Source organism: Quercus suber, unplaced genomic scaffold, assembly GCF_002906115.3.
Source record: "Quercus suber isolate HL8 unplaced genomic scaffold, Cork oak 2.0 scaffold_346, whole genome shotgun sequence".
Taxonomy (NCBI): domain Eukaryota; kingdom Viridiplantae; phylum Streptophyta; class Magnoliopsida; order Fagales; family Fagaceae; genus Quercus; species Quercus suber.
The window spans coordinates 321,909-337,046 of NW_027069798.1; the positions used below are offsets into that span (position 1 = coordinate 321,909).

General features: G+C 33.2%; 1 protein-coding gene across 1 annotated transcript; it reads right to left on the minus strand.

Moving 5' to 3' along the window:
• Positions 1–1,697: 1,697 nt before the first annotated feature.
• On the minus strand, positions 1,698–8,682 carry LOC111988645 (arginase 1, mitochondrial). The gene is made up of 7 exons (XM_024020431.2): positions 8,506–8,682; positions 7,153–7,295; positions 6,829–6,988; positions 6,358–6,491; positions 5,191–5,400; positions 3,419–3,529; positions 1,698–2,244 (listed from the first exon to the last, which is right to left on the minus strand). Exons 1-7 carry the CDS (start codon positions 8,633–8,635, stop codon positions 1,984–1,986), a joined length of 1,149 nt encoding a protein of 382 aa, XP_023876199.1. The 5' UTR covers positions 8,636–8,682; the 3' UTR covers positions 1,698–1,983.
• Positions 8,683–15,138: the final 6,456 nt, after the last annotated feature.

Genomic DNA, 15,138 nt, shown 5'->3' on the forward strand with positions numbered 1-15,138 from the left:
TGTCACATCAAACACCCAAAGCTTTTTCATTTCTTTTTCTTTCTGTTTTCACATTTGCTCCTTTCTTTCCACCCGTTGCAGGTTCAGTGCTTCTTGCTTTATTTTTTCTTCCTTTCTTCACACCTATTGCTTCTTCTTTCTTTCTTTCCTTTCTTTTTTCATCTCTTCACTCTGATGCTTTTCAGGAGGCTTGCCAAGTGTTTGGATGATCTATTCCAACCACATTTTTTTTTTCAGACAATGACCTATTCCTAATGGATGCTTGTCATCAAACATGATTGAACTTTTGGCAACTTTTTTTTTATATCCTATACATTTTTGTGTTATGCTATGATTTGTACCATCTATAAGAACAAAAATAAACATCATTATTTTCCATGAAACCTTTTCCAGAGAAGCTGTTGGGGCATATACAGCTGAAGTTCACATCGGTTTCTACAAAGCTCAGTCCGTGGGTCCCACATAAAGGTGAGTATTTTGAGTTTTGAGAATAAAAACTCTAACCAAGTTGAAGTGCCAAACATGCCAGAGTGTAACATGGAGATTTTTAAGTGATAAGTGATGAGTGATAGTATTTTCAATATCCAAATAAGGCCTAAGAAGCTCGAACACTCTAGAATTTCTGATGTCTCGTAAGAGTCAATAACGAACTAGCATGTTGCATGTGTGTTTTTCATGTCTCAAAAATAAGGTAGGTATGATAGCTTAAGTTAGTAAATGTTTGTCTTTTACATTCAAAATAGGCTGAAATGGACTAAACTAGACCGAACTGTATTGAAATGGATAAAATTGTATCGAATGCTACGCTAATGTGGCTCAATAAGAGTATAACAATAATAAATACTATGTTTTAACTTTTAGATATTATATAAATAAGTATCAATAACACTCTTTTATTGAGAACTCTTTTATGTATTATATTTTGAATGTGGTGAGATTGAGTATCTAGAGTTAGAGAATACTTATTTGCTAAGTGTTAAATTATTATTTAGACAATTTTCAGTGACAAATATCAAAATGTCTTTGTCTAACTTTGACAAGGATATATGTGTGTGTATATATATATATAAACAAATCCATATATTTTTTGAAATATTTTTGAAAACTTAAGATAAATATAGAAAATATTTAAAAATAAATAAAATGAACCTAAACATATTATTTAATTATTTTTTTTTATCCTCACCAAATCGTATCTAAGTTTTCAAGAATAGTTGTATTGCCTTCTCTCATGTCATGTTCGTGTGTGTGTTTTGGGGGGGGGGGGGGGGTGGTTGTTGGTGTTTCAGGAAATCACATGCTCCACTGCTAAGAATGTGGAAAATGATCAGGAATCATTTACCATAAATGTAATATCATATGTTGATAAATACATATATGGGCACTAACAGCAGTGGGAACTGGGAAGAGGGCTATTTGAATTTAGGTTGTTCCCATGGAAAAGATTGGACAATGTCACTAAGTCAGGAGGCTCTTAACTATATAGGTAAATTGTATGACTAATATAGTACGTTGTATTACATGAAAGAACTACAAAAAGTTCAGTAAAAGAAAGAATCAAGCAGAGGACCTTGGCAAAAAACTCATAAGTTTATTTTTGTTACAACACCGTAAGCAATTTAGTTAATGTTGTGATCAAAACATGGGAAGCATTAGTTCTAGTTCAACCTTCAACTCTAAAACATAGAAACACAACATTGAACTAGATAATAGTTGTTTACTTATCTGTTTGGCAGGAGATTAAGTACAACAATGTACCGACTGTAACAGTTGTAACATTATCATGACTAGTTTTTATGTAAACCCAAATACATAAATCCCGAAAAAAAGTTCTCTCAGTAACTAACAAGAAGTATATTTCTTTAGTCCATATCCTGTTATCAAACCAAAGGATGAACTAATATTTGGTATGCTGGAAGCATTGATTATTGCTGGTACATCAGTGAACAATTTGAAAATCTTGAGGGGAATCCACAGGGTCTATCATTTTGATATCTTAGCAGTCAGTTCTCTCACCAGCTTAGCAGCTACCATTGCAGTCATACCATCAACAGTGTCACGTTGTGGGTTGAACTCAACCACATCTGCAGCAACAACATTACCTTGGAGGTTGTGGAGGATGTTGAGAACATCACGAAAAGAGAGACCTCCTGGCTCAATGTGAGACACTCCAGGAGCAAAAGCAGGATCAAGACTATCCACATCTATTGAGATATACACGCCTTTTACACCCTCCCCAAGTTTCTGTCAAAGGACATTTTAGATAATCAAAATGAAGTTTACAGATTCCACTTCTAACATGTGAACCTGTTTGACCAAAATTATTATCCTATATTCTAAATTTGGTTTTAAGAAGTTAATCAGACACACACAGAGCCAAGAAAACAGGGGGAGTGGTGGGAAGGGTGGATGTTAAGGATAAATGGAAAGTCTAGCATGAGAATCTTTTTGAACATTTAAGTGGGGGAAGGGGCATTTGAACCTGAAAGTCTCATTGGAAAGACCAGGAAATGCCATTTGACCAAAAGGTCATTGGCAGTTTAACGTGAGATTTAGATTACTAATTTTTAGCATATATAATAAACGCATACAGATTACCTCAGACTACACCATCCCATGTAAAATTCATTTCACCAATAATCAGAAATAGGCTAAAATATTGTTTTGTCTCTAAACTTTAAAAAGTTCTTATTTCGTTCCTAAACTTTGTAAATAGTTTTTTTTCAATAGTTAGGAGACAAAAATAAGGACGAAAAAGAACTTTTTTAATAGTTCAGGGATGAAAATATATATTGTTTAAAGTTTAAGGACATAAATTGAAATATTTTCAATAGTTTAGGGATGAAAAAACAAACTTTTTGTAAAGTTTAGGGACCAAAATAATAATTTAGCCTCAGAAATATCACCAATAGTATCAAAATTAAAACAGATCCAGGTATAATACAATTCAAGGTTTAGCAAGATTCAAGTAATGGACTTTATTGAGAGAGTAGGAGTGTAGTACTTAATTGACTCACTTCAACCCATAATTGACTATATATTAGATAATGTCCTTGTTAGTGCAACTTATTACTCCATAGCTAAATTCAAATTGTTCGGCCACATACACAGCACATGAAACTTATTTGACTGTTACAAAGCAAATTTTCCTGACTTATCTATAAAGAAAATTTTTATAGTTCACATCATAGATTTTTTTTTTTTTAAATGTATTTCACAGATTAACAGGTTTTCTAATACTTGCAGAACTTAAACATACTTCCACCAAAATGAATTTCCACACATCTTAATACATATCTATATATTAGTGCATAAACATAGAGTGACATGGATATACCTAGTTAAATGAGAAGCATAAAAGTTCAAGCAAAAACCAAAAAGAGTTAGGAGAATAGAAGACAGAAAAAGAGAGAGAGACCAGGTTTTCCAAAAATTCGCGATCTCTTGAAAAGGTTCGCATTTCAAATTGCTCCACTCCAAATCTTTTGCCTTGTTCACGCCCTTCAGTTGTTATTGATCTAAGACCAACCTGAAAAGTCGACATTTAAGTAAAATATTTAAAATCCAGACTCAGGTTTATTACTTACAATTAGCAAGTTTTGATGCAGAACCTATCAAAATATTAAAAACAGGGCTGGTTTAGTGAAGGGGATAAGAAAAGAAGAATTAAAGGTATGATAATAGAGTAAATTGCATAGGAAGGTCAATAAGTTATCTCCAGATATAGACATTTTTCACAGATGAATGGGGTGAAAATTTCCCTAAAATCTTACAAATTTATTCAAATTCAACAGCCAAGGACACTAAATGATAATGTCAAAATGCCAAAAAAATATTAAAGGAATAAATGTTTCAGCAGATTGAAATCAAACAGTCACCAACCCAGATCAATCTTGAATTTCAATCATTACCTTCCCTTGAGGTTTCTGCTGCTGTATTAATTCAATGAGGCTACATTGAAGCAACAAAAGGATTATTCCAGAATCAAAAGAATTATTTATAATGAGACAATCATTTGTGGGCACTTTGGATTGGGGCCCTAAAAGCAGATTATGCATGCCGCATCTCTCATACTGGTTGTCTCTCCACCTATTGCCAAAATTTATGTTTCATTATGAGCATAGCAGCCAGATGGGAGTAAGGCCATTCCTTTTTTCTCCATCTCCCCACAATTTAAACTCCTTGTCACTGACATCCACAGGATAAATCTCCTTAGCTGATTGTTATAAGCCAGTACTTATCACTCAGCCAACAAAAAATCAATAGTATGCACACATAAGGTAATCAGGAATGTCAGTTAGAGGTTTCTTAATATGGGACCATTTGTATCATTTATTGGTTTTCAATAACATTAAGGTTGTTTGGAACTGGGAATCTGCAGACCAGATTTTAATTTTTAGTCTCAATGAGGCAAAGGACTAATTATATCAGTCTTGTTGATTAGTTCCTGTGTTTGGTTTGATTGACCCAACTTTCAGCTGTCAGATACCAAAGCTTTTGACAAGGTCAATATCTGATCTATGGTATGCCAGATAGAAAATTAAGCATGAGATTTGATGTTTTAACTAGGACCAATTTTGTTATATGAATATTTGTTATTCCTAAAACTACAATGCATCTCAGATATTTTTAATAACAGGGTTCAGCAACTACTTTTAAAATAAAATTGTTGTGATTTTATGGCAATTTATAGCCTGATATGATTTGCGGTCTAGAGGAGGTATAGGGGTTAGTTATGTCAGTATATCTTATTATTGATCATTTCATGTGTTTGGACCGATTAACCTCCGCTCTCAAATCCATGGTTGAGGATTCACTATGGGTACTTTGAGCATACATAACAAGCAAAAAGATGAGTTAGAATACATTGAAAAGTCAAAGTGAGTATTCAAGATGGCTACCATAGTGGCAAAATTTTGTACAACAGAACTCTTTAGAAGTGTAGCAATCAACCTAAAATTCTTATTGAGAAAAGCTTCAATGCAGAAATTGAACTGAAGATGGGGGGTCCAAGTGAAATGCGTTGAGGCAGAAAATTTAAATTCACGAATCAATTTGTGAGGTGCAAGAAAGGTAAGAACTTCAAAGGTCAGTATATCAAATTAGCCACTAAAATAATTATTTGGTCAATATAAGTTAACAGAAAATACAAGGCTGCATTTAATATCAGAATACATGATAAAAGTCTACCTGCAAAAGCCGCCGAGCATAACCACCCTCCATAATACGGGCAAAAGAAGAAGCATGAGAATACTTATTTCCTTCAAAGGAATGATAGATATCCGGATGGGCATCAAGATGAAGAATATCTACAGGGCCCCCAAGCTTTTCAGAAACAGCTCTTACAACAGGATACGATATTGAGTGATCACCACCTAAAACTAATGGGCGTAACGGAGCCTGAAAGAGCATGGGTCTCATTAGGATTGAAATGACCACTTTAAACCAAAAGGTAGTTGGCAATAGACAATTATTGGATAGTAAAATCTCACACCAAATGGTCCAAACATTTTCATAAAACAGACAGTATCACTGAAGCTTTCAAGGAACAGATCTCTTTGGTCAAAGCAAGCATGTAAAACAAGCACCATACCAAACGGACTAGCCGACTTCCATTCTATCACATGTTAAAGGTGGCTGACTTTATTCCACTTGTTCAAGACATTGAGAAAAGGCAAAATCTTAACACCCCCCCCCCCCCCCCCCAAAAAAAAAATATTGTAGGGAAAGGTAAACACCTCTCACTAAGCCATACAGGACTGAACTTGTGTCCTCATTCTCCACTTCTTCTTTTAGTGATGTGGAGATGCCATTTGGTCCAACAACCATTGGAAGAGAAGCTAGAATTCTTGGCACAACCACACCCTTGCCCTTTTCCTAAGCAATCTCATAGGGACAACCCAAAATTTGGGACCCTCCAAATGTTTAGCTTGATTAATTTTTGACAATTAATCCAAGACAGAAATAATCTTACTGATGTGTCTCTTCTTGGAGTCAATAATTTTTATTTGACTAGAATTGTCAAGAACCTCCAAAGATTTAAAGTAAAAACAAGTCAATCTAGACTGCATCAAGTGAATGACAAGTATCGCATATAACATTCAGCAAGTAAATAGAATTAACCCTAAGGAGGATATCAGTGATGAAGAAGGAAAATTGCAAAAAGCCTTTAACAATAAGAACATCCAACATAACTAGCTAGGAAAAATATTTAATTAAACTAGACCAAAACAGGACAATGCTGCAGGGTTTAATTCAAAGATCTTACCAGAGGAAACCGCTTAGGTTGTAATTTAGAAATTCCAATACATAATGCCCATAATTTGAAATGGAAGCTTACAGAAAAGGACATCTCACCTCTTCCATAACTAGCTTGACAGAGTCACTTATGACATTCATCAATCTGTCATCATCCACACCACAATCTCTAATTTCTTGGACAGGGACATCGCCAACATCAGTTAGCACCCGTGGGTCTTTTAATTCTTTCCCTGCATTTCCCAGCATCAATGTCAGTATGTCACAGTGCACACATAAACTGCTAAATGTGACTGACTGATCAGGTATTATTAGTATCCATCAACACATCTTTGCAACAAAAATGTCCAGAACTCAAATTTATATGAGAGGTTAAGATCTGAATTCAATCCTACCATATAGAGACTCCATGAGAACATGAATCAACAATGCAAAACACAAAAAATATTATTAGAGACATCCTTCAGCAATCAATTGAGGCATATGCACCATGCAGACACAACTTATCCTACAATAGTTAAATGCTTAAGATTTCCAACAGTCAGTCCAGAGGCAAACTACTGTTCATACCTTCTTCAGTTGCTGAGTTTGTGCTACCACACCAGATAGCCTCTCTAATGCGAGGAGGCGCAAATGCAGGCCCCTGAAGAAATGATGAGTTATGTCCTAAAGGTACTCCAAGAAGAGATGTCGTTGCAACAGCACCTCCTACAGCACGAACAAGCTCTCCCTAACAAAAACCAATAATAAGTTTTTCAGTATTGTGTCTTTTTGCAAAACTCCGAGTCAGATCATCTTTATCAAATTACTAGCGCATAGAATTACACAAGACAACAAACTAATAATGACTACAATAACATGATAAAAGTTTTCAAAACAAACATCAACATATACCTTAAGCTTTGCCCTCTCACGGATAAGGGTAAGGGAAGCATCAATAACACGATTTTGGCCCTTTTCTAGCAAATCAGTAGGGACATTTGCAGCATTTAGTCTGTGAAAGAAATGAATTCCTCTCCGCCCTAGGCTTGACATGTCTGTAAAACATTTATCAAGAACAAAAAAAACTTATTTTGCTACTAATTTACTCAAAGACCCATGCATATAGATGATAAAAAGGCAAAGAAGTTGCTAAAACTGATAACAATTTGACAAACCTAAGTATAGTTTGAAGATAACATTAGATGTTAACTTATTTTAACTTCATACCTGGTAAAGAATGTGACTTATATAACAAGCAACATAATGTCCACAAAAAATACAGGAGTCCCAAAATTTGTCACAAAGAACAATCTAGGTGGGACTTTTATTTAATAGCATGTCATAGTAGTATAGTTGAACTACTAATACTAAGTTATCCGCATAGAAACACTTTCAAATCACTTGGATAGAAATATCACAGTTGAACCAAACACTGACAATGGATGATAAAAGATGTGGTTCATTACTAAATCTTTTTTCAGAACTGGTAGCAAGCACATTGAAGAGTACAATTGTATTATGTAACCAAACAATCCAAATCCATCACAGTCACAGTTGCAAATATTAACAGGACAATCTTATTTACAAGAACCTTAAAAAGATATAAAGCCAGCGAGCTCTCTAGCTCAACTGGCACCTCCTTGTCTTATAAGTTCTAAGCAAATGGTAAGCTGGCACCTCCTTGTCTTATAAGTTCTAAGCAAATGGTAAGGTCGTAGAAGTAAAAACCTATCGGATGCCTGTGTAACTTACCAATTAAAAAAGAAAGAAAGATAAGTCTTGATGACAAGTCATGCTAACAGGGCATTATGGAACATCATAGTATCTCAGTTGGGCCAAGATTCAGCATATTCGGCACAAACTGGTAACAACCCAAATTAAATTTTCAAATTTATAAACTATAGATAAAGTTACCTACTAACCCTCCTCTCTCAGACCTCGTGAAAGCGAGAGCCTTTTTGTATAAATTATAAAACCATTTTTTTTATAAAAAAAATATATATATATATAAGTGATTAAAAATAATCACCTAACTGTTCATGTCATAGTACAAGTGAACAAATATTTCGTCCTTCCAAATTGACAACATAGTAAATCACGTCCATGTTACTCCTCGGACAAAATGATTACACCCCAATTCGAATCCTTGATTCTCTGTTTTTCACCACCCCAGATAATTCCCATCTTCAAACAAAATCATTATTTTTGAATTTAAAAACAAAACACAAAAATAAAAACTGAGATGAAGAGTGATTGCATTCGTACCTTGAAGCTTGGAGGCGATGAAGATGAAGATGAATATGCAGAGACAGAGAGAGTCCAAAACGAAAATGACTTGTAAAGTGGTGGGTGGCAATTGGGTACTGGAGTTGGGTTTAAGAGGAAGAAAAAACATGCAGCTTTTTGCAGTGACTTAGGTAGAATTATAAATATAAAGCAACCCATAATATGAATATATATATATATATAGAGAGAGAGAGAGAGAGAGAGAGAGAGTAATAGTACAAGCATGAATATTGATAATGGGGACAGTGAGCTTGCCTTGGGAGTTGGCACTGGATAATGAAACGACGAGTTTGTCCTTTTGCTGATAATTTTACCTTGAAATTTGAAAACCAATGTTCCAATCAGACCGTTTCAATTTCTTTTATGTGCTTCAAATTACTTTTTTACTTTACTATTTTCCCTAAAAATAGTTGCATTTTAAATTTTATAGTACTATTTCGTTCACTCTTTAATTTTATAATACCTTATATTATATGCAAAGTTCCCACTTTCTTTTTGCAAAAAGTTACCGATTAAGTGCAAAGTTACAAACATATAACATTATTTGTGCTATATTAGTCAATGAAAATAGATATTTAAATTTAATTGATGAACTCAGTGTACATCTAAGGTACTTAACTGTTACACAGAAAATATAGACCAGAAAAACAAAAAAAATATAGACCAGTTACTAGCCCCTATAAAGTAGTAGTAGGGATGTGGTGAATGTGGCGGCAACAATGATGGTCGAAGATAAAGAAAATTAATGACGAGGGATAAGGTTTGGAGTTCCTTTAGTGTGATTGCTTACCTGAAGTTGAGTTGGCTTTTTATTTGACATGACAAAGTTTTATTGGTCCAATTCATCTACATTCCAAGAATGGCATAATAATAATTTGGGGTGATATGTTTCTCCAAAAAAAAAAATTACAGGTGCTATGCTCCTGATTTAATCTAAAAAATGATTTTCTCTCTTTTATTTAGCATATATAAATATGAAATTTAATAATTTTATTAGCTAGTTGTAAAAACCATATTTGAACTATTTGCCCACTACATGGATGGACTTAGGCCTAAAAAGCCTAAAACAATGAATTTATAGAGAATGAGTTGGAGAACTGAGCTTTACTTAATCAAATCAACGCTAGAATGAGTTCAGATGATAAGAGAATGAAAAGAAAAAGGTTTGTATTGAAGAAAAATCATCATCGGCAAGGTCCAAGGATGTCTGTTCTTATTTATTATTCAGGGTCGGTTATAAATTTGGTTCCTGTGTGCTACAATGTTTTTCTCCTTATTTTTTGATCCCCTTCCCTTGTTCTCTCCTTCTTCTTTTATATCATCTTTCCTTTTTATTCTCACCTTACACGTGCATGCTAGAGGGTTGGTGTTGATACTTGTCCTATCAACCTCTCCCCTAAGTCACCATAGAGTAGCTGTAAGGCTGAAACAATACTGTTTAGGTATCACTTCCACATTAATGCGACTAGAGTGTTAGCTGTAGTGCATTTAATGTGGAGGTAATAGCTTTCTCCTTAGATATTTTAGGACACTTTCCTGTCTGATATCTCTACGATACTTATCAACTCCAACGAAACTTCTTGGAACATCACCCTGAGCAATAAACAACCCCTTCGGACCTCAGAATCAATTAGCCGATGACGTATTTATCCTCGGCCCACCCTCTTGAGCCATTATGGTCAAAGTTAACATTTATTTACTAACACCATCTTTTCTAATAAGGATTTCTTCTCTTCAGACAACCCCTTATCCTCAGATTGGGCCACAAACCCATAACACGAACAAATGATAGGCTCCCAGGCCCAATATCCTTACACTAGTAATAAATTATTATTATTATGATTAGTGAAATATTAAATGTAAAATTTGATAATTATAGTAATTATTAATAAATATTTTTTATTGTTGTGTTTTTCTATGAAACTAATATATAATTATAGTAATTATTAATATATATTTCTTATGATTGTGTTTTTCTATAAAATTATCTTTTTATTTTTTAAAGAAAAATAATGTCACGTTATTTTAATTGAAGTTTTAAATATAAAATATAATCAAACTCAATTAAAAATATATATTAAAATACTGATGTATAAAATTGTAAGGCATAAAAAACTTATTAAAAGAAATATTATGAGATTAATCAAAAGTCAATAGATTTAAAATGGATTACATTATACTCTTATTTTATATATATATATATATATAATCTTATTGGGCTCACTTTATGTTAATCTTACATAAAGACACCTCAATAATTAATTTTAGGAGAGTTCTACAATACATACCTTATTCTTATTGATCATACCTATCTAAGTTTAATAGCTCATCTATTATTATAAATATTCATTAAATATAAGAAAATATCCTATGTTATAAATTTTTATATATTTTTCAAAATGAGTTATCAGAATTCTAAAAAATTATCAATATATATATATATATTTTTTTTTTTTAAAATTGTAATATTATCAATATATATATATATATATATATTTTTTTTTAAAATTGTAATTAGTCTTACAACTCTATATGTGATCCATTAGTTAAACTAGTGATCTATTCTATGGAAGGTAAAAAGTAAATTATGATATAAATGTTTTTTGTTTACCAGGGGCAGTTTTGTCCATGTAGCAGCATAGGAGGGGGCCGATCGTGATTAAAAAGGGCATGGGCCTTAGAGATTAGGGAAAAGAGAATGAGAATGATGATACCAACATTGTCAACATCGAAAAAAAAAAAAAATTCATTATCAACATCGAGGTTTAGCAATGTCATTTGCTGAGTCTCACATGCCAAAATCTTCACCAACTCTAACTCTATAATAAAATAATCGTCAAATGGTGAAAAACAAATGTATAGTCACATGCTTGTCTTCTTCATCGACCTGGTAATGGGCGAGGCTTAAGTCCAATTTTCGTAGTGCATTGGACATGTGAAGATGATAATATATATCCAAAAGTGGACACGTGTTATAATTTCAACTGGTCTAGTGTAACTGGATATTGAACCCAAATCTTACCCCTCCAAAATTATGTTGTTGGTGTAAACAACATACCCTCCATCTATAAACCTTTGGGTATTGGGCATTTGGGCTTTGTAAATTCCATGTTTTTATTACCCTATGACTATTAGAGAAAGGCATTGGGGGTTTTGGTAGTTGGTCTTTGTTTTTGGGTATCAATTTGGTGGAAATGTATTTTGTATCAAATGATACTATGTCATTTGTATCAAAACCAAAGACATACGTGTAAAAATAACTACCCACTAATACATGTCTTTCATTTATTAGTGGGATAGTTATTTTTTGTTTGACATATTTCACACTTATTGGATTTTAGTACTATTAACATAGTATCATTTGATACCAAACACCTTCTCCAATTTAGTAGTTAGCCAACTTCTATTATCATCGACCAAAACAATTTGGAGAAGGATCACGTTAATCGATATCTTTAAGGCAATTGTCAATAAATTATTTAAAAAAAAATTTTGACGTCACTTTTACAAAAAAAAAAAAAAGTGTCAAAATAATTAATTACTTTATCATTTTTCTTATAAAATATTTTAAAAAATGATTTATAATAATTAATTTTTACACTTCCAATCTTGCCTTGAAAATGGAAAATGATTGTAGTTGGCATTTCTAGTACAAAGTTCCTGGCCTGATAGCTTTTCATGCCTACTTTTTATCAACAATGTTAGTCCCTAGTTGGCACCTTTGTCATTAAGTTTATACAAACCATGTTTGTTACAAGTAGAGTGCCAAAAGATTTAAACCAAACCTAGATTATTCTTATTTCTAAAAATAATGCCCATGGACATGAACTGGAAACTCATTTTTGACCAATTAGTAACACTAAAGTCCTTGTTAGCTTAAACCATATTGATGATGCCGAAAATATCAACAGTGGGTTGCACAATGCTCGCACCCTCGAGACGACACCTGCACAGAAAAAAGAGGACCTAATAGAGAGCACCGGTGTGGTGCCGGCCAAATACCCTCCGAAGGTCAAGTCAGAAAGAGTGCTCACAACTCTAGAGTGCTAGAGAGGGTTAATTATGCGTACCTTGGCTTATGAGGGTATTGGGGCTTTTATAGTGGCTTGAGATTGACATCCCTTCCTTGATGCGGAAGTCTTTTCCTTATAGGACTCTTCCTATGGAGTCCAAAACGTGATGAACAAGTCTCCTCCTTACGCGGAAGATTTTTACCAAGTATACCAGATCTCCGAAGTCCTACTAGCGCAAGGACTCTATTTGGGCTCTTACGAGAATGGGCCAAAATATCCCTCCTTAGGGGCTCAACAGGCCCATGGACAATCTAGCCCAGCATAATTCAGCCCGTCTGTGTCCGGCCCGTTCACAATAGGTCCGTCCATATAGGGCCGTGCAAACGATGGATCCGTCTACTTGGGCTTAAGAGATTTTTCCCCTTTCACATATGTATACCATTTTATTCATCCAGCCAAATCAGGATTTAATCCTGGCACTTTTACATCTAAAATTTATCCAGATAAAGCATACGATAAATTAGAATGACCATTTATAGAGAATTCTTCTTCTTCTTTTTTACAAATTTTCTGCTCATTTCATTGAACTCATCATGAATTATCTTACAACTATTATTTTGTTTATTTTATGGAATGGAAAAAATAGGTTTTATTTTCTGCCCTACTTTTGGTCTTCGACAAGAAGACACTTTATTTCCTTATATTTTTATGTGTCTCAACCACTCGTCCTTGTGCTTTGACCAAGCTCTTTACACCCAAAAACTTAAACCTTTAACAATAAAATGTCATCCCATCGTGTTTAATTATTTCCAGTGTGCCGATGACATTTTCCTTTTACTCACTCCTAATTTGAGTGTATATAGCTTTTTGCTATCTTTTTCAACTTAATTGTATTTTACCTAATATATTGTACTTAAGTTTTGCCTAAACATTAAAATCTAAAATTTAAAATTCGAGGCACCAAAATCAAAATTACCCAAAATTTGAATTGGCATGTTTTATTATGATTTAGAAGATTTGTAAGAAAAGAGGTCTTATTAGGACCGAGATGATCAGACTTTACAAAAAACTAGTATGTAACATGTGCTTATGCACGAGAATGATGAATTGTAGTGGTGCTATTAATTTTAGCTTGGATTATTAAACATATAGGATATTAGTTCGACCTAAATATTTGAAGATACTAATTTTTTTTTTTTCAATTTTCATGATATTGGCTATGTCAAGTTTCTCATTATATTACTATTATGTATATAATTTTGAAAATCACTGCTAGATACTACATATACAATATCAATTCACAATTCTTGTCTATGAAATTCTACTAAATACAACACAATAAAAGAATAAATTAGTTCAATAGTATCTCCTAAATTGAATGGAAGTGCATGTGATCATTTAGCTCAATTACAATTTGTTAAGTCCAAATCTTCGCATATAAAATATCTTAATAGAAACAACATAAAAAATATACTCATTAGTCTTGAGAAAAAATAACAGCAAAAATCTAAACTATTTAGTTTGTATTAAGTAGAAAAGACTAAAAGAAAATTATGTAAGATGTCAAGATTTAGGCTTGATTGTTTGTATTTACCACCTACTCATCATAAGCTTGACATCAACGCCACAAATTGGAAAAACTTACCAAATAATAATATGTCAAAATTAAAAGAATAAAAAAAAAAAGAGACAGTGAATAAATATTTACCTCATTTGACATCTTGAATAGATGACTTATGAAGTTACTTAAGTCCATTAGCCTTTATAAAATCCATTGAAAGAATAATCATGAACATTTTATAAAGAAGTAAAAGAAAAGAATTTTGTATTAACGAAATATTTCAATAACATAGATAAAAAAAATTTGCTAGTCATTATTCCAAAATTACCCACATGACTATGTTTCAACAATTTTTGGAAAAGAAACGACAAAATTTTCTTTGGCCATCCATGTTCAATCAAACCAAACACATAGACCATCACTATTAAAAGAACTAAAAGATTAGCAACCATTTCCAATAGCTACATTTCAAACATCAATTTTGTATAAACAACATTTGATATGGCTTAGAAATATATATTCACCACAAAGCACCACTAGCAAGAGGCTTCCAACGCCATTAACACAGTCATGGCCAGTCACCCTCCTCAACGAACCCATCTCCCTTTTACCCACCACCAATTTCAACCAAAAGAACAAATACCCAAATTGAACTTTTTGTTAAAACAATCACATCTATTTAAAGCAAAAATCAACACCCATTGGAAAATAAATGAGATTATTGCAAGTTGATTTGAATAGTCACAATAAATCCTTAATAACCCTTCAATATAAAGATGATGATGGTGGTGGATGAGTTGAGAGGGATGAAATGGAATAGAGACGAGTTTGTTGGAGGCAATGGTTGGCCGAACTGCAACGTTGGCAGCCTCTTGCTAGTGGCGCCAATGAAGGTAGGTGGTACGCCTGTGAGGGTAGGAGGTGGACTTGTGGTTGTAGAGGTGATGGGGTGTATTGGGTTTTTATTTATTTATTATGGATACTGAAATATTAAAGGAATAAAATTAGAATTTAATTAATAAAGTTATACATGATAAA